Raw genomic sequence first — 23,332 nt, 5'->3', positions numbered from 1 at the left:
TGCTGTCCCTCTGCAGGGTCCTGCTGGGACTGCCTCTGGCTGTGAGCTCTGGAAGAGCAGGGTCACACCTGATGGCTCATCTTGTCACCAGCACCCAATACACAGCGGGTGACAACAGCCAGTACCTTCCTGCCATCCACTCCTCTCTCTCCTGAGCATCCAGGGTGTCCATATCCATGCGGCCCTGCAGATGGAAGATGCTGTCTCCTCCAGCCGTGGGCCTCAGTGGCTCCATCTGTAGGGGGTCCTGAGAGCGTGTGTGGCTCTGCTACAGAGGACCTGTAACCCCGCTGGCATGGTGGCCCAGGAGGAGGAACCCACCAGTGTCAGCAAGGCTTCTTCCAGCCACTCAGGAGCGCTGGGCCCGAAGCCCTGAGCTCAGACGGTCCACTGAGTCAACAGCACGTGGGGCAGCCACAGGCTCCCCGCCGCTGACCCAGGTAGCCCAGCTCCTGTCCCGTGTTGGGCTCCCTCTGACCCTCGCTCAGCCACAGGAGCAGGTCATGTCCTCGCTGGCCTCAGCAGTGGCCCTGCCTCTCCCCCACTCACCTTGGACAGAAGTCACGGTGGAGGAGCCTGCCCAGCGACAGTTCTGAGCTTTCTCTGTGGTCGCAACCTGGCCCCAGGACATGGTCAGGGCAACTGCTGGGATGAACCAGAGCCTGAGGGTCATGGAGGTGGAGGACGGCGGGGACAGGGGAGGGAAGATGGGGGCCGAAGGTCTGAATCTGCCCCGCCCCAGGTCACCTCCTGTCTGCACCCAGGTCCTCAGGCTCAGGTAACCTCTTGGTCCCTCAATGTCCCCTGCACAGTGGGGACAGGCAGGCTCAGTGTTTGCATCCTGCTGGGAACTCCCACGTCCCGACCCTGGAGACAAGGACCTGGGATTTTGAATCAGTCCTATGTGTCCCCAGGGATCCACAGGCTTCCTGTGGAGGTCAAAGCTCAAAATTCCAAGCCAAACATTCTCTCGGTTCTAGGAAAAGGTGAATTATGTCCTGCAGATAAGATCATATTCCCTGGCTGCTGAACCCTGTCCAAGGGGCAGCTGGCAACTTCCTGCAGGTGGTATCAATTGCAGTCACTCATGAAGGAGGGTTACAGAAACCACCAAGTGGGAAGAGGCAGGGAAGGGCATCGTTGGCAGTGGGAACAGAATATGCAGAGGTGCAGAGTCATGAAACAGGCTGGCGTTGACCCAGTGGTAGTTCCCTGGGCTGGAGTGAGGGATCCTTAAGGGAGTCAGTAGGATTGTGGGTTTGGGGAAAGAAGCTTGGCTGTAGTGTGTTTCTGGCTGGTGGTGATTCATTTTAAACAGATTCACTTTTAGAAAATGTGTTTGTCCTAGGATCTGGTTGGATAAGTCACTTGTGGCCAGCGGTGAATTCTAAACTAGTCTGGAATGGGGTAGACTGGTTCAGAAGCTGGTGCCCATGGCAGTAATCCAAGCCTGAGATCCTGGTGGGCAGGGAAGAGGAGTCCAAGTTCAGAGATGTATAGAAATGGAATTTACAGCACAGTGTCTGGTGACACATGGGAAGGGTGATGGAGAGGGAGACACTGAGTGCAAGGGCCAGACTTCTGGCTTAGGGACATTCAGGGAGGTGGCATTTCAATGGGAACAACAGGGACAAATGAAGTGCATTTAACTGGGCACAAGTCAGGGTTGAGGAATTGGCAAGTGTGTCAGTCACCAATGACCACGGTAATGCTATGTAACAAAACAGCCCAAAAAAGCCACAGTGGATTTTGGTGATCATCTGTTTAGATCACGTGTCCATGAGTTTGACTGCTCTGGACTGGGCTGGGCTGATCCAGGCTGGCTTCACCTGGCATGACTGGGACCACTTGGCTGGGTTCCACATATCTCATCCTCCAAACAGCTAGCCCTTGTGTGTCCTTGCAACCATAGCAGGTGCCCAAAGCCAGAACAAGCCAATCATAAAATCCCTTTTAAATCCTGTTTGTGTCACTTTTGCTAGCATTGCAATTTTTAAAGCCAGGATCAGGGGCAGGGATACCGTGGGCACCTGGTCAAGGCTGTGAATGTGGGAAGCAGGGCCCATGAGAGTTTCAGGAGTCAGAGGCAGCACTACAGGTTTAGGATTGTGGACCATGGACCTCCCTGAAGCCTTGGATGGGAGGTCACAGACCACTAGGACAGGGCTCTGGCTAAAGGGACCTGGACACCTGGGTGATCCTGTCCCTCCCTTACTCCCAACCATCCTCTGACATGGGAGAGAAAGTCTAGGCTCCTGGGGCTGGTGGATCCCTCCCTAGCTTGCACATTGTAGGTGCTCAGCTAAATATGGTTTTGGGAACACAGCTGGGTGTTAGTCCCTTGTGGGTCAGCACACAGACCTGGCCCCAGGGCGGCCGTGGGTGGCTGTGGGGCCTGGCACAGTCCCTCTGCTTCCACCAAAACAAAATGGTGTCATGTTTTCATTCCAGAACAATGTTCTGGAGCCTTCTGGTAGCGCTTTCCCTCCTCCCCACAGTGCAGGAGGAGGAAGGGATGGCCCTGGTTCTGCACAGAACTTGGAGGTGCCACAAACCCAGGGTCCGTGCCTGGCTGGTGAGAGGCATGGCTGGGAGCCCAGGTCAAGTCCAGCTGGGACGGCTCTTCCCAAGCAGCCGGCCAGGCCCTGGGTGGCTGTTCTTTGTTGTGCAGCTTGAATATGAGGTTGGGGCGGGCAGAACGTCCACAGGGACAGTGCCTGTGTGACGGCCCCCCACAGAGCCACCCAGGCCGAGCCACCCAGGCCTCCTCCTCAGCTGGGAGGATTCCCTTAGAGGGATTTTTTTTTGAAGACAAGAAACAGCAGGAAAATATCTCTCTTCTGCTTCTGGGATTTCCTTTACAGCTTCTTTTGTTCTATATTTAATTTTTTGTTTTCAACCCAGTCCAGGGGAGTTCAGGGAGCCACCAAGGGTTATTGATTTATTATTTATGGCAAGTTGTACATCACTTTAATTGCTTCTTCTGTCCTTCTCCTCCTTGGCATCCTGAAGGACAACCCAAGTAAAGCATCAGAGGTTCGAGGGTCCGGCCACGTCCCTCCTGCTCATCTCTAACTTTGCAGCTGGTAGGGGTGGCCTTGAAGGTGGCCCCATGGAGAAGAGGAAGGAGCTGGTGTGACATCTCCTTGGGAAAGGGGTGTGGCCCCCAGGGACACTGAGGGTGTCACCAGGCTGCTCGATGGCCCGTGGTGGGGCTGGAGGACGGGGGGCCATGTGGCTCTGAGCTGGATTCCCAGTTCTGCCAGGTACTCCCTCTTGGCATCAGATCTGCTATTTTGCTGCCACCATTATTCTCCCACACACCACTTTGCAACCCAGATTAGCCCGAGAACCTCCTCGCAAGTCATTGTCCCTTGTTACTATCCCATGACAATGCCCAACTTAAGAATAGCTCCCTTGCCATCCCCTCTCTCTCTCTCTTTCTTTCTCTCTCACTCACCCTGGGGCAGACACTCCGCCTGTTCACTTAATAAATATCTCTTGCCTGAGTTCCCGTGTCTGGAGTGGTTTTTTTGGGTACTCTCACGTACTGTGTGACCTGGACTCTGGTGTCCCCCTCTGAGACTGTTTCTTCCTCTGTGCGCACCTCCTGAATCAGGGAATCATCAAGATAATGCTCAGTGCACATTAATGTAGAGAACTGGTTCTCAGTTAATAGATTTTTAAAAATCCCTGTGCACCCATTTCTCCATCCACCCACCCACCCACCCACCCATCATCCTTCCACCCATGTGCAAGGGTCCTTTGGTGAGCATCACCTGCTGCCAGAGCCCTGACAGAAAGTTCCACAGTGGGCGGAGGGTGGAGGTGGGGGCAGAGCGGCTGCGGGGGGACAGGTAGGGTTGGTCTTGGGATTTCAGGAGAATGCTGGCCTGTATTCTAGGATTCTAGAAGCCATGGAAGTATGAGACCCAGGTTTTTGAGAACTCCCCTGACTCCTCCAGACCTGGGATGGACAGTGGCCTCAGGATGGGGGACACACCCAGCAGCTCCCTCCAGGTCAACCTGCCTCCCAGGGTGCCCCAAGAGAATGGCTGCAGCCAGCATAGCCTGCTGGGACACAGGAAACCTGGGGAGCCCAGAGCCCCCCTGGCCCCCAAGCCATTGGGCTCATTTACATGATCCCAGATAATTCTCCCAGGGTATGCAAATGGATGCAAACCAAAATCCAGGAGAGTCAAAAATAGCAAATGCATTAGCATCCCCCACAGGAATATTGTTTTATGCAAATGCCTTCCTGAGCCGGCTGAGTGGGTGGGAAGGGAGGTGGCCTTCAGGACTCCAGTGAGGCCAGCCTCCCAGCCTCTGCTCCATGGGTCCCTGGGTCCTTGGCCAGGCCCCTGCAGGGAAGAGGACTCGGTGGGGTTCCTGGGGTGGATGGAGGATCCTGGCTGCCAGGGAGGGCCCCCAGGGGGGTAGGACAATGCCCCCAAGTGGTCCCTGCCCAGCCCTGGTCTCCACCCTCTGACCCTCCCTCCCCTCCTGGCCCTCCTGGTCTTTGGCGCTGCCTCTTCCTGCTGAGTTCCTCTGCAGCTCTCAGCCTGACTCTGTGGCTGTTGGGGTCCTTTGTCCTTCTCTCTGCCATCTCCTGCCCCTTCCTTTCTGTCTGTCAGAATCTGCTTTCCTTCTGTTCCTGGGCCTCTTGTTCTCTGCTGCCTGACCTTCCTGCTGTGTCCCTGTCTCTCTTTCTAGTCATCCTTCCTCCCTGGAGACTGTCATGTGTCACACAGTCTCCCTCTGTCCCGTGAGCACAGGGACTGTTGGGCTCAGGGGGACCCGTGGACCCCCTCTCACTGCACACTCCTGGGGGCACCAGGCCTCCCGAGTGTGTCCCCAGAAGAGCCCGTCTGGAATGGCAGTGGGTGCCGAGGAGGCACCGACCTTCCCTGCACCGCATGCCCAGGCTGGCCCTGCCAGCTCTGGTGGTCTAGCCTGGGCTGTGGAGCTGGGGTGGCACAGGCGGGGACCTGACCAGCCTCAGTTTCCACCTCTGGGAATGGGTCTCTCCCAGTGTCTGAGCCTTGCCTGGCCATGGGCCCAGCCTGTGCTGCCCAGATGGTGCACTGGTGTCACTTGGGGACTGTGGCTGGTGAGTGTCATCTTCTCCCGAGTTGATTCTTGTCACCTCTCCCCTGTTTCCACATAGGCTCTGGTTCTGGGTTTCCTCACCTGGAAAAGGGGCAGAACATTGCTCATGCTGCTGGACGACCCGTGATCTGGTTGGGTCTGGAAGGTCCCCAGGAGCAAATGGGTTGGGGCCTGGTCCCCAGGGTAGCGTTGTTCAGGGGTGGGGCCTTGAGGAGGGACAGGATCTCCAGGGCTCGAACCTCATCCTGGTTGAATCCAGTGCATCATTTTGTGATTTGAAGGGACATTGTGGGTGGATCAGGCTGGAGGAAGGGGTCACTGGGTGTGGCCCTGGGAGGGGTCCATCCACCAGCCTGGAGCGGGCAGCACATTTCCTTGGCCACACCTCCACCATGATCTTTCTGAGGCCATGGAGCCAGCCTCAAACCCTGAGCCCAGATCAATCTTTCCTCCCTGAGTTTGTTCATGGCAGCTCTTTTGGTCTCTGTGGTGAAGAGCTGACTAACACATGGACTTGGTGTGTAGTAGGTGCTCAATAAACCACTTTCCTTCCTCTTCATTTAGCTGCCTCTCCCTGTGCCTGTTTCCTCCTCTGGAATAAGATCAGCACAGAACACCCCCTGAGGTCTCTTGGTCAAGAAGGACTGGACTGGGGTTCCCAGGGTGGCCACCAGTCAGTGGTGACTCCACAGTGCCACCAAGTGGCCACCCCAGATCAACACGGGGCAGTCTTGGGGTCTGGGGTTAGGAACAGGGCTGTGTCTGACCTCTGCAACACCAAGGCAGCAAGGGCCACAGGGGAAGAAATCTACTCAGGTACACAAGGCCATGACCAGAGAATAGAGAGCAAAGCCTCCATGCTAGATGTCCCAAGTGCTGGGTGACCTTGGGGCAGTGATTTGCTCTCTCTGAACCTTGCGTTTCTCACCACATCAGACCACCCTGGATGCTTCTGTGCAGTCATATCCCCTGTCCCTGTGGCTATTCCAGGACTGCATCTGCTGGGTAGTTCACAGTTTTACAGAGCACCTACTCTGTGCTATCTACACAGGATAAACAATAATGAACACTCAATAATAGTAACTGCTGACTGTGAAAGTTTCTTGGGGTCAGGCCTGTGCTCCTCACGTGATTAGGATCAGCTCATCTAACAAACGTGAGACTGAACTTCCCAAGCACTTTACAGCCATTCCCTCAGTTATGCCTCCCAGCACAGTGAGACCCGGAGAACCGAGTCTTCTGATCGTTTCATCTGGCAGTTATTTCATTTGAGCACTTATGTGCTGGGCCCCATGCTCAGCACTGGGGTCCTGGTGAAAGGCACCGGTACTGGCTTGGACCCTGCTGGCTCATGGATGAGTGGGGGGGATCTGCAGTAAACAAAGAGGACACCATGGACATGCAATGGGGAGATTCGATAAGAAATCTGTGGAGGCCCAGAGGAGCAGGCAGGGGAGGGGAGGAAGGCAGCATGGTCGGAAGGGCAGCGCAGAAGGCAGCATTTCCAAGGAGACTGCAAGGAGCACCAGAAGTTACAAAACGCAAAGGCCAAGGGAGCAGCTCGTGCAAAGGCCCTGTGACCAGAACCAGCGACATCACTGATCTCACATGGGGTCACCCCCAAGAGGTAGGAAGGATCCAAGTCCACCCCTGGCTGGTGACTGAGAAGCCCACCAAGGCGCCAACTCTTGACCTCTGTCTTCCCTATGGAAAGGGGCCTCCTTGACTGTGTGAGTTGGGAACGCTGCTGGGCCAAAGGATCTCAGGCTGGTGGCTTGAGCCATGGGTATTTATTTCTGCACAACTCTGGAGGCTGCCAGCCCAGGGTCAAGATGCTGGCAGTCCGGGCATCTTGGGAGGCCTCTCTTCTAGGCTGGTAGAAGGCCATCTTCTCCCTACTGTGTCTTCCTTTTTTCATCCGCTCTTCTTATAAGAACAGGATCAGGGCCTTCCTCGATGACCTCATTTTACCTTGGTCACTTCTTTGGAGAATCCAAATGCAGTCACATTCTGAGGTACAGGGTGTGAGGACTTCAACATGGGACTTTGGTGGTGGGGTGGAAATGTGATTCAGTCCATATAGATGGAGCATCCACCTCGGAGGAGGGTGGAGGCCCTGAAGAATGGCCCATCCATGTAGTCATCTCTCATGATGTAACAGACACCCCAAGATCAGCAGCCTAAGGAAGTGATGTATGTTTAATTCAATTATTTTCAATCTTTTCAGTAATGTTTAATGATTTCATGTGTTAATGTATTCATTTTCAATGGGTCTGTGAGTCACCTCAGAGACCTCTGTCACAGAAGGCACCATCAGGGTGGCTCCATGGTGGGGAGTGGGAGTTTCAGGGGACTTGTTCACTTGCACACCTGGGAGTCGATGCTGGTGGGGCTGTTGGGAGAGATGCTTGCCTGTGGCCTCCGCATGTGGTCTGGGCTTCCTCATAACATGGCAGCTGAGCCCCCAGGGTGACTGCCTCAGGGAGAACCCCAAGGGGAAACTGGCACTCCGTGTGAACTTGTCACACAGGCATCCCTTTGACTGTACTCTGATCACGAGGTCACCAAGACCTGCCCCTTCCAGGGAAAGGGAGATCTGTCTGTGCTTCTCATTGGGCAAACTTCTGGAAATCTATCTCTCATCCTTTTTGCAAAATACAACTTGCCAGAATACAGATGAGGCAGGGCTGTCTCCGGGAAGGAGGTCTACCCAGGCCCACAGCACAGATGCCCTTCCTTCATCCCAGAAAGTGCCCGGGAATGTGTTTGCTCTCCATGTGGGGCAGTGAGGTGTTCTCCTTCTCCCAGAGCCCATGGGAAGCTCAGCAGCTGGACCTCAGTCTGCCTGGGGGATGGATTTGTCACCTGAGAGGAAAATAACTGATTTTATGCTCTTCTCTAACTCCTTATTTGCATTTGGCCAGTGGGGAGTCCTCAGGGGTCAGGGGTCCTCCAGGTCCCCTTCCTCTTCCTTTGCTCCTATTTCTCCCGACTCTCTCTCTCTTTTTTCTAGCTGTCTTTCCCACTCTCTGTACCCCTTCCTCTAACTCTCTGATATTTGGGTCCCGCTGAGACCCTTGCCTGGAGGCAACTCCTTTCTTGGAATCAGGCTTCGTGACCACTCTGCACCTGGCTTCAGTCGACCATGCTGCATCCAGGCAAGAAACTGGGAGTGAATGAGTGGCTGTGTCGTTGCTTTATTTTGCTTAACAACTTTTTAAAAATTGAGGTGAAATTCACACAGCCCAGAATTAACTATTTAAAATGGACTTTTACCACATTCACAGAGGCATGCAAACACTTTTTCTACCCAGTTCCAAAACATTTCCATCACTCCAACTAAACCCTACGGCTATTAAGCAGTCACTCCCCATGCATTCACCCCTGGAAAACCCTCATCTATGTCCTGTTTCTCTTGATTTTCCAATCCTGTATATTTTGCATAAATGGAATCATGCAATATCTGACCTTGTGCAACTGGTTTCTTTTACTTAGCATAAGGTTTTCAAGGTTTATCTCATCATAGCATGCATTAGTACTTCATTCATTTTCATGACCGAATAATATTCCATTGTCTGGATAGACCATAATGTGTTTATCCATTTATTTGTTTTTGGAATTTTGGGTTATTTCCACCACTTGCAGTGAACATCTGGGAAAAAGGATTTGAGGGGGGGATTCCTGATTTTTATTACTTGGGATACATAACAAAGAGTGAAATATCTGGGTCATATGATAATTAATTTTGTGCTTAAGTTTTTGAGGGACTTCTAGACTTCCTTACTATTTGGCTGTGCAGAAATTGATCATGTGTTTAAAGGACTCATGTTGCATTCTGAAGTCGTCTGCCTACTGTCCTGCCAGGTCTTATATGAGGGAAAGCACTTATAGCCTTGAAATGTGCACTAGCTATTCAGCAGTGAACTCCTGGATGGAATGTAGAGGAGAGTTTGGTGCAGCATAGGACAGGGATAGAAAGCCAAGACTCATCCTCCTGTTCATCTGCTAATCCATTCTTTCACTTATCCCTCCATTCACTAATTCATGCATTCACTAGTCCATCCATTTGCTAATTCACCATTCACTAATTCAACATTCATAAATTCATCCATTCACTAATTCATTCAGTCATTAATTTATTGTTAAAATATTTACCAGGGCACCTACCCTATGCCAAACCCTGTGCTGGACATGGGAAGAGGTGCATAAGATACAGGTGATTCCTCAAGAGCTTTTGATTGTGGGGTGAGGAAAACAGATACATTAAAAAAACAATCGGGCCTGCAAGGTGGCTATACCTGTAATCCCAGCACCTCAGGAGGCCAAGGCAGGAGGATCACAGAGATCATTTCTGGGAAGATAAAGCACAGAAGAGTGAACAGGAACCACCTGGGGATAGGGCTGGATCAGGGATGCCGTTCTGCTCACTTGCAAGAATCAAGAGCCCAGCACATAGTAGGTGCTCAGTAAACAATCGTCAGTTGTACCAGTGAAGATTTCCAGGGAGAGACCTGCCCGTTCAGTTTCCGTCCATTCTCTGCAGTTATAATCTGTTTTAACCATACACGAATGTAAACAAAATTTTGATTCTGATTTTTTAATGGCGATCCTTCCATCTTCTGATCTTCCTCACCCATCACTGTGCTGAGAGGAGGATTGGGGATCATGTTTGTAAAACAATGATCGGTAAAAAAGTGCTGCTTTGAAAAATCAGGAGAAAAGCTGCCATATCAGCCATATATATATATATATATATATATATATATATATATATATATTATATAAATGTATATATATATTTTTTTTATTTTTATTTTTTTACATCCCAGCAAGTGAACAAGGGCCTCCCTGCCTCCTGTTCTGGTTCTGCCAAGGTATTTGTCTTGCCCAGGTTTCTCCAGACCTCCCTCCCTGGCCTCCCTGAGAGAGCACAGCAGGGCAGACGATCGCTCCCGAGTCCGCCCAGCCCGCATGGCACCGGGGCTTTGGTGGAAGGCCAGTGATCCCAGGATCTGCTACAGACAGCACCCAGCCTGGCAGGATCCTCCGTGGGACATACAGGGGAGGGGACACGTCCATCTAAATCCTGTTTGTTTTGACTTCTACGTGCTGATTTCTTTTGTGCCCCCATCTCCCCACCCACCCTACCAATGCCAAACCCCACTTCGCTTGGAGAATGGTGTCCTGTGGGGAACAGGGACCTTGAAGTGGCATCTCCAGGGGTGGGCGTGGCTGCAGTTGAGCCTATGACAGGTGGCAGGGGAAGGAGCCCTGCTGTTGGGTCCTAGTAGCCTGGGTTCCTCGCCTGCTCTGCCAGGACCAGCAGGGGGAGCCCTGGAAAAGCGACTCTGCCTCCCGCACCTTGGTTTTCTCTTCTGAAAAATGGATAGAAGAGTGACGGCCACCTCCTAGGTTGTCGTGAGCAGGGAAGGAGGAAATGGTGGCAGATAAGTGCAGAGGCAGTTCCTGGCCAGTGTTCGTTCTGTGGCAACGCCAATTTTTGGTAGCCTGGCTGCAGATGGTGGACCCAGTGGGAGGTGGAAGCCACGTCCCCACGCTAGGATGGTCAGGCTCTGAAGCGCACAGCCAGCTTGGGGGTCACTCCATGCACCTGTGGGAGCAGAAATGCTTTTGGACCAATGACCTCAAAAGTTAGTCCTGGAACTTACATATAAGCAGAAATAGAGAACATGATGTTGACAGGGGATCTGGGTGTCAGGGATAGAGTGGGCCCCTGTGTGGGGTCCCAGGTCTGCACACGACCTCCACCAACTGTCCTCGTAGGACCCTGAGCTAGAGTCACTCCACGCACTTCTGAAGCATCGAAAAAAATTAAAAGAAGAATAATATTCAGAGGGCGTGGAAATTTAGGAAACTTAAGTCTAAGTGTCCACATGAATATATGATTTTATTATTGTCATTTTTTTGCAGAGCTAGGGATGGAACCCACAGCATGCTAGCAAGTGCCCTGCCCCAGCCCAACCGGAAACATGGCTCCACTGGAACACGCCCCACCCCCAGTCCTTAGACTCTAGGACTGCTACTTTGGCCACACCCATGGCCCAGTTGAATTGCCACCCAGCCTGCAAAACTGAAAATACCTATGAAAAAATGTTTGCTGACCTCACCTTTCTAGACTGTATTGAAAGCTCAAAGTAACTTCACGAGTCATGTTAACATCAGGAACTCATTTTATAGGCAAATAAACTGAGGCTTTGAGTAGCTGAGGTGGGCAGCTGGCCCCAGGACTACAGGGAAATCATTCTTAGGACTTCCATATTCCAGATGAGGAGACTGAGGTGCCAGAGATCAAGTGACTTGCCCAAAGTTGTCCAGTGAATGAAAGGCCATTGTGGGTAAGAGGATCCCCCTTTTAGGGTTGAATCCCACATTTAAGCTCCTCTTTCATGAGACTTCAGGGTAAGGATTCCAGAGCACATGGAAGGAGCTGCCTCTGCTGATGGGCTGGTCCTCATCCCACTGGGAACTGGAGCAGAGAGGCTAATGCCCTAGGGGGTTGGGGTCCTAGACTGGGTGCTGATTTCCAGACAGGAGGAGGGAGAGGAGAAGAGGAAGATCCGGAGGCCCAGGTGTCTCCCAGGTCTGGTTCCGAACATACCCACTGTGCTGCTGTTGTTCTGAAGAGGAACATGCAGGGTGCTCACCTGCTGTTGCTCTTGTCACCCCTTATGCTGTGTCATAAGTAACAATCCCAGAAGAACAACCCTAACAAGCACCCTGCCCCTGCCCCGCCCCAGCCCCGGGAAGCACTCAACAAGACTTTGCCCTTAAAATGATTTTTGTTCATACGCAACCTCCATGTCTAAGCAGAGGGAAAGGACGTGGGGTGCCTCAGCCTGGAGCCCATGCTGCTGCTGACTGGTGGGGAAAGCCACGGAGGGGTGGCACTAGGCATTAAGGAGCATGGACGGGGGTTCAAAGCCACATCCTGCGGTAATGGACTGATGGCCGCAAGCTTAACCTGCAAGGACTCACGCAGCACATGAAATGCTTAGTGGTGAATCTCTGGTGTTGGGGAACAGGACCTGAGTGTGGGCTCTGCCCATGAGCCATTGACCTTCAGTTCTTCAGCCTCCTCAGTTTTTTGACCCATGAAATGGTGACATAGAGTGCTCACACTCAGGATTGAAGTTGCTTCTCTGCAGTGCCATATATAAATGCTTGCCAATAATCTCTATAAAATAAGAGAAATAAAGGAAAGAGCAAACCTTACCTATAAAGGTAGAGAACTACTGGCCTAAGCCAATGTAGGCATTGGCAGGTTGGGCATTATGGCAGAGAGAGGTTGAGTGACTCATCCGTGGTCACACAGTAAGAAGGGAAAGGTGATTTAAAACCCAAGCTGGACCTGGCACATATTCTCTAAAACATCATGTTTTGTCCCTAAAAACCAGTTTTCAGGGAGATGTGCCCATGAGAGCTGAGATGGTCCCTGAGCAGCCTGGCTCAGGCCAGGCCATTATCACCCTGCTGCAGGGTGGTCTAGGGACTCTCACAGCCCCTCGATGTCTACCTCTGTGGAGCATGTGACTGTCACTATACGCCTCATTTCTTCCTCACAGCTAGATTCCCGCTGTGTTCCTCTTTTGTGCCCAGCACACAGTAGGTTCTCAGCAAATATCTATTGGCAGAACATTCCAGACTCCAGATGTCCAGGGTCCAGGGCAGACACTGAGGCCAGGGGTTGAGTGGAGTTCAGAGTCACCCAGCTACTCCCAGGTCTGTCCAATTCCAGAGAAGAGACCAGGGAGCCCCTCAGACCAGCACAGTCCAGACCCCAGGCTGGGGTGTTCCTGGGGCTCTGCTCCCACTGGGAAGAGCTCTAGCAGGCAGGGAAAGGACCTCAGGAGGACATGCTTGACACAGAGCAGAGAAAATCAAACATAATTCCCTCCTCTTGGGTTTCCCTGGGGAAAGCACATTCTAGAACACATAGTTTGCGGGTTCCCTGGCCTGGGCCTGCCTGGATGTGTTTGTACAGAAGCTCAGCCACCACCTCCGGGTCTCATGGCTCCAGAGGACCCGCCTCTGTGCCGTTCTCTCTCTTCATCTCTGTAGAGGGCATGCACTTGGCAGGCCCAGCAGGAGTCCTGAGAACCTGTCTGCCCAGGAAATGCCCAGAGGGAAGCAAGGGATGGGAGGGACCACCTCCAGTCAGAGGTAGAAAGGATCTTTGGAGGGAAATGCAGTGCTTCATAGTGAGCTCTGCACCTGCTTCCTCCACCACTCCACTCACCAATTCAGACCCTCAGCTCTGCATACTTCATCCATCCATCCATCAGCCCAAGTGTCCATCTGTCCATCCATCAGTTCATCTGCCTGTCCATCCATCCATCAGCTCATTTGTTAATCCATACATCCATCCTTCCATCCATCCACCTACCCACACATCCACCCATCCAGTATCCATCCAAACACCATCCATCCACCCATCCTTTCATCCATCCACCCATCCATCCATCCTTCCATCCACCCATCCACCCATCCATCCATCCTTCCATCCTTCCATACATCCTTCCATCCATCCTTCCTTCCATCCATCCTTCCATCCTTCCATACATTCTTCCATCCTTCCATCCATCCTTCCATCCATCCTTCCTTCCATCCATCCTTCCATCCTTCCATACATTCTTCCATCCATCCATCCTCAATCTTTCCACCCATCAACCCATCCATCCACCCTTCCTTTTGCCCACCCACTCACCCCCTTCTCTCCTCTCTTTCATCTGCCCACCATGCTGTACCCCAGCCATCTTCCCAGTCTGGGAGGTCAAGTGAAGGGACAGAGCCCAGGCCCCAAACCAGAGTGGTGGACTGCACATCCCACTTTTCTCCACTCTGCCTCTTGGATTCTGGTGTCTGCCCTGCCTCCAGTGCATAGTATGGCCCCAGCCACCCTGAACCTTAGTCTTCCCATGTGTCCTGAGAAAGAGTGGACCCATGATTTCTAGGCTGCAGGCAGAAGAGAGGAGAGCCAAAGTCAGGGCCACCACCGCCTCTCCAACTCCTGAACATTCACTCAGTCAGCAGCACAGTAGTCCCCGAGCTTCTGCTAAACACCTGCTGGAGCTCAGCTTGGGAACACAGGGGTGATGGAGAGGGACGAGGCTTCCACCCTCTGGGGGGGAAACACAGTAGTCACGTCCACAAACTGATGAACCTGTCTTCAGAGATGGGTGGTGAGGACCTTCTGTGGAGGACTCTGTGGCAGGGGAGGGTGGTGTGTCTGGACAGGGACCATCAGGATGGCAGCTGGGTGGCATCCAGGAGGTCCTGCTGCCTGATCTCACAACTAACCCTTCCTTGACAAGTCTCCCTGCCAAGCCTGCAGGGAACAGAGTGCCAGGCAGAGGGAACAGCAAGTTCCAAGACCTGGTGATGGAATCAGGCTGCTGGGGACATGGAACTGGGGTCAGGGACCTTGTCAGCTGCTGCTGGGGACATCCTCACTTGGCTTCTCTCCATGGCATTGAGTCCAGTAATTAATGACAGTGACATCTCATCTGCTATCCAGGAGAACTGCAGCCTGCCAACTCTTTCTTGTAATTCTCTTTCATTTTAACCATCTGTGTTTCAAAATTATGTTCTGGCATTCCAAGGCCTCCGGGTACCAGGTTTATTTCTCTAAATCCCAATAAATAAATACAGTAAGTCCATGTACTTTCAGGAATTTGTATGGGCCAGGCTGCCAGGGAAATGGGCTGGTTGCCTCAGAGGGCCGAGTTGACAGAGCCACAGGGGCCAATTGAAGCCTAATTTTTGAGAGAGCTGAAGTGCCCACCTCCCTGGGACCCAGATTTACATGGCACTGCAAAGGCTCCTTGGGTCGGCGTCTCCCTTGTGGGGCAGACTGGAGGGAGGCCCTGGGTCTCTGAGGGGACTTGGAGGTAAAGGACAGAGAGTCAGAGAGCATGGGGTGTGCTGGGAGAGGCTGGGGAGGCCAGCACTGCCTCCATCATGAGCACCCCATTTCTTCTTCCTTTTGGACTTTGGATTGAACCCAGGGGGGCTGAACCCCTGAGCCACATTTCCAGTCCTTTAATTTTTTTATTTGGAGACAGAGTCTTGCTAAGTTGCATAGGACCTCCCTAAATTGCTGAGGCTGGCCTCACACTTGCGATCCTTCTGCCTCAGCCTCCAAGGCACTGGGGTCACAGGCGTGTGCCACTGCGCCTGGTGGGTCACTTCATAGTTCTTTGGCAGATCCTGCAGCACTTTCTGAGAATCTGATTCCATCTTGCTCTTCTGGCTGAGGATTGTCTAATTATAGATGCTCCTTAGCATACGATGGGGTCATGTCCCCATGTCCCCGTCATCCTACTCTAAGTCAAAAATCACACATTTGGAAAATGCACAAAGCTCCAGAAGCACAGGCACTGCAGGAACTCGCTCACCTCCCCTTGTGATCCCTGGTCTGTCTGGAAGCTGCACGGGGTGGTACCACCTGTCCACATCCAGGGAAAAGACCACAATTCAAAGTCCTGAGCACAGTTTCTACCCAACACATGTGGCTCTCACACCATCATAAAGGAAAAAGGTCTAATTTGGACCCCTGACACTCAGGACTGTCTATTTATCTATTTGCTCACAAGGTTCCCCTCCTAGACCCATTTGTTCCTTCATCCATCCATCCATCCATTCAACAAACAGACCAGGAGCCCCGTGCTGGGTCAGGATTTGGCACAGAGGTTCAGGAGATGAGTCTCTCTTCACAAACGTGGTGCTTGACAAACAGTTGGTGCATGGTATATGTTTGTTGTAAGAACTCCAGGTCTCAATGTCATAAGCCCTGGCCCTGCACAGGTGTAGACAGTGTGTGTGTGTGTGTGTGTGTGTGTGTGTGTGTGTGTGTGCATACTCTTGCACACACCCATGCCGAAAGTCTCCCATGCACCAAAAGGGGAGATGCTCAGGGCAGCCAATGTCACAGGCAGAATACTACCTCTGTGGCCAGGACAGCTGTGACAGCCTGGGACAGTAACCAGAATATAACAGGTGCTCAGTAAATAGATTTTGGTGATGACCCATGAATGCATTTTTAAATCCACAGCGCAGGAGCTGGCACATGGCTAGGACTAAATAGCTGCTCAACTAAATGTGGAGACAAGAGGGCCCTACCGAGTCCTGCAACAGGAAGAGCCCTTACCAAGCAGGTGGGGTCAGTGTGACACAGCAGGGTGGCATTGCCCGTGAGGGTTCTGGGGGATAGAGGTTCTGCCTAGGGCATGTTCTAAGAGGTCCTGGCTCTTAAGCACGAATAGGAGTCTGACAGCTGGTTCCTGTGGGGAGGTTCCGGCACAAGAAATGTGCCATCCACGAAGGCAGAATTAACGGTGCCTGATGTCCAGGCAGCCAGAAGGGTAAAGGGCCAGTGGGGAGAGGGGGACCCATGCCCAAGACCACAGAGCCTTGCATGGCAGACAAGGAATTATGATTCACCCCAGGGACCCTGGGGAGCCCAAGAGGCCACAGGCAGGAGGACCCCATCCTATGGGATCCACAGCAATCTCTTCCCGACCTTCGGAGATGGTCAGAGTGGACCCACCAGCAGCCCAGGAAGGAGATGGCGAGGGCCCATCCCAGCAGGGCTCCGGGCACCAAGGAGACCCCTGCATGGCTGCGCGACCTCAATCGGGATGACCGCGGGGGACTCCGGCCCACAGACTCGGCCCCACCTGCCTCGCACTGACCAGATCCTTTTTGAAGTGGCCGTCTCAGTGCCAGTCCTTGTCCCTCTGCCTGTGCCTGCAGCTCAGTCTTCTGATCCATGTTTTGACACAGAGACTCAGAACCAGGTGTGCTGTGTATTAAGCAGCACAGCAGCTGCGACATTGCAAACGGAAACAAAATGCAAATTTATGGCAGTAAATTCTTCTCTCTTCAGAGTAATTGATTATCTTAATTACTTTTATTATCTTTTATCATTTAAGAGCCTAAATTGCCTACTTCTGCCTCTCCTGCCAAAGGCGACCACGTATCTTTCATGGGCCTGTGGAGTGCAGACCATTGGCCATACATCTTTCTGGTGAAATTTAAAGGAACTGTGATTTACACCCAGCTTCTCGTGATGTCCGTTGGGCCAGCTATGGAAACTCAGCTGTGTGAGATGCCAAATGGCTGCAGAGCACATGGACTACCGCTCCAGACCCCACAGATTCTTTCCTCTTTTTCTGCTTCTTGGTTTCCTCTCTGCATTATTTTGGGGGGTTCTGGTGATTGAACTCAGGGACAGTCAACCCCTGAGCCACGTCCCCAGCCCTGTTTTGTATTTTATTTAGAGACAGGGTCTCACTGAGTTGCTCAGGGCCTCACTTTCATGGAGGCTGGCTTTGAACTCACAATCCTCCGGCCTTAGCCTCCAGAGCCATTGGGATGACAGGTGTGCAACCCCGCCTAGCTTCTCTGCATTCTCTGTGTGATGTGGGAAGAAACTTTTCTCTCCAGCAAATCTTAACTTCAACTTGAGAGAGAATTACAGACCTGGAAAACTTTCACAGTTACCCCAGAAAATGGAAAGGTGATTTCCATTCGCTATAAATCCACTCACAGGGAACATTTTCAGGTAAAGGGGGAAAAGTCACCAGGATCCTGGATCTGAGGACATGTCAAGTGGGGGGATCTGGCGACTGCTCAGCCAGTGGACGATGCTCACAGGCTGAGCTGGGATGTGGTGTGCGGCAGGCCTGGGTACAGGGCAGTGACTTCATGAGGGAGAGGGCCGCCTGTGGGTGAGTGCTCAGAGGGGGCTTGCGGCCAGTGGAGGCTGGAAGGAGGCCACACTCCTGCCCCAGAGCTTCTTGGGTCACATGTGTGGTGGAATTTGGAGAGAACATAGCAGCTGGAAATGGGATTGTCCCCAAGCAGCCCTCTAGGGAGCTCAATGGAAGCTGGGGCTGAAGACCCAAGTTGATGTGGTTTCAAATTCTGGCTCTGCCAAGTTTGAGCTGTGTGACTCAGGCACATGCCCCGACCTCTCTGTGCCTCATTTCTCTAGACTCCACCACAGATGTGGTAATCATGGTACTCCCCTCTTGGGACCATTGAGAGGGATGGATAAAATGATGGCAGGCATGTGATGCTGTGAGCTCCCCAGTGTCGTGGGAAACTAAAACTCAGAGAGGTTGAGTTGCCTCCCCAAGGTCACACAGCTTCCTGCAGGGAGATGATGTCTTCATCTACTGCCCCTTCAGATTCTGTCTGGGGACTGGGGATCTGCCACCTCCGACTGGGGTGCTCAAGATTCCCTGGGAAGAGTGAGAGGGAGAGGCTGATGACGAGAGGGAGGTGGGCAGGGCAGGGGACCCTATTTACCAGGCTGCAGAGAGAGGAAGGCTAAGCTGGGGGGGGGGGGGTTGGAGTGGCCCTTTGAGTTTCCCTGGACCAGAGAGACACAGCCCGTGTTCCCAGGGCCACACACTCCCCGGCCTTGGCCCTCTCTGTTTCTGGACCTGTCTGTCTGTCTCTCCCCTTTCTCTCACCCCCAGAGCTCCCATTGGCTCCCTGCTCCTTCCACTCCTGGCAGCCCCCTCCCCTTGGACCAGGAAAACACTGAACTGGCATCTCCAGGGGAGGGGGCAGCAGGCCAGTGTGGAGATGGGAGGGAGCGGGGAGGCCAGGCAGCCAGGCTGTGTGGGGAGGACACAGGGGCTGGCACACCCTCCAGCCTCCAGAGCTACGGGCCCTGGAGTTTCTGCACAAGGACCTGCTTTCTACACACCGAGACCTGGGTGACTTGCATGCAGACGTGTGTGTGCATATGTCTTATTAAATGATCTTATTAAAAATAATTTTATGGGTCTGGCGAGGTGGTGCATGCCTGTCATCCCAGAGGCTCGGGAGGCTGAGGCACGAGGATCGTGATTCAAAGCCATCCTCCGCAAAAGTGAGGCCCTAAGCAACTCAGTGAATAGGGCTGGGGATGTGACTCAGGGGTCGAGTGCCCCCAAGTTCAAACCCTGGCATACACCCAGTCCCCCCATAAACATAATTTCATGGTTTATTTTTAGTTTAAAAACTGCAGCTTCTAGAAAATGTAAAAAGTGATCTTACGTGATTTGTGCACTCTTTCCTCCTGGACAGGGTGGCTCTTGAATTTGAGGATGTCCATCCAGGTCACCAAAGAAGTATCTGGTCAGCCTCAGTCAGCCTCAGTTGGTTTGTGGTTGTTTTTGTCCTCTGGTCTGTTCTCTTGCTGTAGAAAAGAGAGAACATTCCACTCCACTGCAATGAACCATGGTTAAAGTGGGAAGATGGATGAATTCTTGCCAGTAATGTCAGTTTCCAAGGCCTCCCATCCCAGTGCCCACTCTATACCTGGGTATTCATTAGGGGCCAGGCAATGAAGTGATATTGATCTGGAATTTTAGATTTTGAGGTGGGTCTTGAGTTTCTTTCTTTTGCTTCTGGCCAGAAGTTCACCTTCAGAGATTTGACCCAGTAGGATCCCTGCCAGTGCAAAGTCTGCCTCTTGTCACTGCGGGCTGGGAGCCAGGCTTCAGATGATAGACCCTCAGCAGGCAGGAAGCTGATAAGGAGGTCTACAAATACGCCAGGTGTCCCCTATGTGTGCTGGGCTGTGGGTAGACACTGCAGCTCTGTCCTCAGGAGACAGAGGCTGACAAGTCACATGCTCTCAGTTGCCCTGTGCTGGTTGGTTACAGGCCTGGTCTCATCTGATTGCCCTGTTGGTTCTAGGAAGCAAGTTTACTACTCAGTCCGTTCACCTCACCCTCTTCTACCTCCACAACACCTGCGAGGGGTGGAGCTCAGCTGTAGCCTCCCATTCTGGCTCCTGAGAGCAGCTTCCTCCCGACAGGAGTCTGGCCTCTGAGTTTTCCTCCCCCAACAGGAGGCTGGACTCTGAGATTTCCAGCACAAGGCCCTTCTCGCCTGCACACAGCCTTCTGGGTTTCAAGTGTGTTACAGTACAGGATGGGTACTCAGAGTTGCCCTGGACCCAGCCCTCCTACAAGAAGCCCCCACTGGAGCACTGTGGGGTGGACATACCCACTGACTTCCACCCACTACCATGCCCACCAGGGCCTGAACAGCTCCACTCTATGCTGGGTGCATCCTGAACATCCAGGAAGGGAGCAGTTTTGGGGCAAGTGGGCAAGGTCAAGGTCATGCAAGCTTTTTGAGAGTAATTTCTTTTTCGGTACTGGAGACTGACCGCCAGGGCTTAGGGCCTCACTAAGTTGCTGAGGCTGGCCTCTAATTTTGGATCCTTCTGCCTTAGCCTCCCGAGTCCTGGGGATTGCAGGTCTGAGTGACTGAAGTAATGAAGGTGTTAAGGGAGGCTGATGAACGATTTCAGAAGGACCTCAAACTGAGTCAAGCCAAACTTCCAGAGAAGGCCCTTGCTGCCAAACTATCCTCCTCAGGAGCCCTGCTCCTCAGGAGGGGGCCGCAGCCCGTACGCACACCACGCATCCATAGTCCCCGAGCAAGCACACCTGGGAGGTCATCTGCAAGGCCCTTGGCACTGCTCCACTGGGTGTGGGCAGTACCTGTGTTCTGGGTGCTAATGAAGGCCACCTTGTTGGTGTCGGGCTTGAGGCAGATGAAGCCACACTCTCTGTGCAGGGGTTTGCGTGTGCCAGGTGGAAGGAGTTGAACCTGTAGGAAGTCAAGACCTGGGGCAGGCACCGAGCTTGCCAGTGCCCACACCTGGGTGCAGAGGTGCCAGCAGCCCAACACACAAGTGACCTTGGGCCCTGCTGTCTCTGCCCCTCCAGGCCCTGGGGTCCTGGCTGGCTATCACCGTTTCCAGGCCTGTTGTTCCCCACCTTCCACCCAGTGCTGTCCAATGCCCATGGGCAGTGGACAGCTCTAGGACCTCCTTCTGTTGAGCCCAAGAACAGCTGGTTTGTGTGGTGGAGACAGAGCAGGTATGGGTCCCTGGCCGGCACACACCCTGTGGCAGATGCAGGAAGAGGTACACAACTCCGCTGGGCGAGCACCCAGACCAAAGCCCTTTCCCTGCACGGCTTAGGATGCCATGCTGCCTGCGGCCTGTCTACAGCTCTCATGGAGAACTTTAGACAGGTCAGGCGTCATCGGCTGGGCTGGGCCTGGGGCGCCTGCATGCAGGATGCACACTGCAGAGTCCAGGGCACACGCGTGCCCACCTGTGCTGGCACCAGACCCCACTCTGCTGCTCTCTCATGACAGTTACAAGATGGACTTTCTGATCCTCTGATGCAGGCCACAGTTCAAAAGGCTGACAACACTGTTCTGCATCATCTCTACCACCCAGAATCCCACTGCTATGGGTTGGACTGACAGTTGGCCCCTTGTCAGTCCACCACTGCTATGGAGACTGTGAGTAGATGGGCGTGGCTGCCGTGGGGGTACATCTTCCCTGTGCTCCCTGCCCTTCTCTGTTTCCTGACTCCACCGTGAGCTCCCTCTACGGAAGCCTTCCCCATGACATGCTGCCTCACCTCGGGTCCACAGCAATGGAGAAGGCCCTCTGTGGACTGAGACCTCAGGGACTTGAGCCCCACAGACTTTGCCTCCTCTCAGCTGCCCTCAGGTCTTCTGGTCACAGTGAAGCAAAGCTGACTCAAACACTCCTTAGGGTCACATGCCCTTGTCTGCTCATTCAAGAACGCCACACTTGGGCACAGCGGTGATGCCTATGTCCAGCAGCCTGGGAGGCTACGGTGGAAGGATCCCTGAGCCTGGTTGTGAAACAGTTTTAAACAAGATCTTCTAAATCTCTTCTGAGAGTGGATGTATTATAAATACAAGTGGAGCTTCTAAAATCTGAAACTCAAAATAGCGTCATGTCAGGACTTGGAAATGCTTAGCCTATGGAGTATTCCAGATTAAGTTGTGCAACCGGCAGTCTGTGCACATATCTTAATCCAACACTGTGCAGCCTGGAACAGGTCTGGTCCTGAGCCCCAGGCTGACTCGCTGCCTCTGTCACACAACAGAGGCTGGAGGAGCACAGGGCCCTCTCATTCCAGAGGCCTGGGAGCCTCTGCCTCCTCCAGAACAGCAGGGCTCTCCTAGTGAGCGTGGCGTGGGACCGAGCTGAGGACCTCACTGTGGCGAAGACTCTGAGAACCTCAACTCTAACAGAATCCTCGATTGGCAACCAGCTCAGGGAAAATCAGGAGGAAAGCCACACCCTTTGTTCTCAGTGATACCGGGGTGACTAACTTCCACACGGTAATTCAGCTTGAGATCAGATGAAAACAAGCATGCACTTGCTCCACACTTGGTTCACAGCGACGACCCTGGGGTCTGCCTAACACCTTCACACACATAATGGACTCAGAAAGATCATACCACCACTCCTGCCTCAGACGGCCTGCAGGTTCCTGCTAGACCCTCTCTGTTCTGAATCAGCCTAGAACCGGAAGCTCACCGTGGGGGATTATGAGAAGTTGAGCATGGAATGGTCCATGTGGGAGATGCGCACCTCCTCCAGGTACTGGAAGGGCTGCGGTGTCAGGTAGGTCCCAGCTCCCAGAGGGACAGAGAGCCAGGTGCCCAGCATCCAGGACAGTGGCTCCACCACTGGGTTCATCTTGGGAGGCTCTGAGGACAGAAGGACAGCAGTCAGCAGCCTCCTACTGTGCACCTTGCTGGACTTCCTGTGGAGAGGCTCACGCCGTCAGAGCACACCTCAGATGGGCACCACTGGCACCATGTGGTCAGAACGTCCGAGTGACCACAGAAATACAAACCAGAGAAGCCAGGGGGCCAGGGTGGGCAGCAGTTCCTGCATGGGTCATGGACCTGGAGATGGAGAGCGGGGCTGTAGGGCTCAGGGTCTTCCCCAGCTGTGCGTGGTAAGCCAGGGATGCAGCTGGACTGAGAGGCTTGGGTGTGGGCAGCGGTGGGATGGTGGGTGGTGGGGACTGAGTGCTGCTGAGTGGCTTTGTGTGACACGAGGTCAGCAGGGTGAAGTACCTCTGCATCCCCCACCTTGGACCGCTCGTCAGGGCTGCCTCTTGTGGGCCAGGGCTCTTCCCAGTGCCTGTGTCTGAAGGCTGGAAAAGAACACTAGGGTCAGCAGGAGTGCGTAGGCTCTGCCCACCCTCCAGGCCATCTGTTAGGAGCCTGGGCAACAGGCACAGGAGCCCTGGGCACCAACCACATCAAGACAGTGGAGGTGGAGGGGGAAGCCTGGCCAGATGGCAGGAGGGGCAGTGGGGGAAGGGCCAGGCTCAGGACCCCCAGGTCA

At 53.3% G+C, this 23,332-nt stretch overlaps 1 protein-coding gene across 1 annotated transcript in view; it reads right to left on the bottom strand.

Annotated features, from left to right (window-relative positions):
* Positions 1-18,270: 18,270 nt before the first annotated feature.
* The window catches only part of LOC124975138 (peroxynitrite isomerase THAP4-like), an 88,191-nt gene continuing 83,129 nt past the window's right edge, over positions 18,271-23,332 (bottom strand). Inside the window, exons 2-6 of the mRNA XM_047538018.1 lie at positions 23,074-23,138; positions 22,522-22,739; positions 20,640-20,747; positions 19,838-19,879; positions 18,271-18,374 (exon numbers count right to left, since the gene is read on the bottom strand). Of these exons, the coding sequence (XP_047393974.1) occupies positions 18,271-18,374; positions 19,838-19,879; positions 20,640-20,747; positions 22,522-22,739; positions 23,074-23,138 (537 nt within the window). The remainder of the gene's footprint in view (positions 18,375-19,837; positions 19,880-20,639; positions 20,748-22,521; positions 22,740-23,073; positions 23,139-23,332) is intronic.

Source organism: Sciurus carolinensis, unplaced genomic scaffold (genome assembly GCF_902686445.1).
Source record: "Sciurus carolinensis unplaced genomic scaffold, mSciCar1.2, whole genome shotgun sequence".
NCBI lineage: Eukaryota > Metazoa > Chordata > Mammalia > Rodentia > Sciuridae > Sciurus > Sciurus carolinensis.
This window is presented reverse-complemented; position numbering and strand designations above follow the sequence as displayed.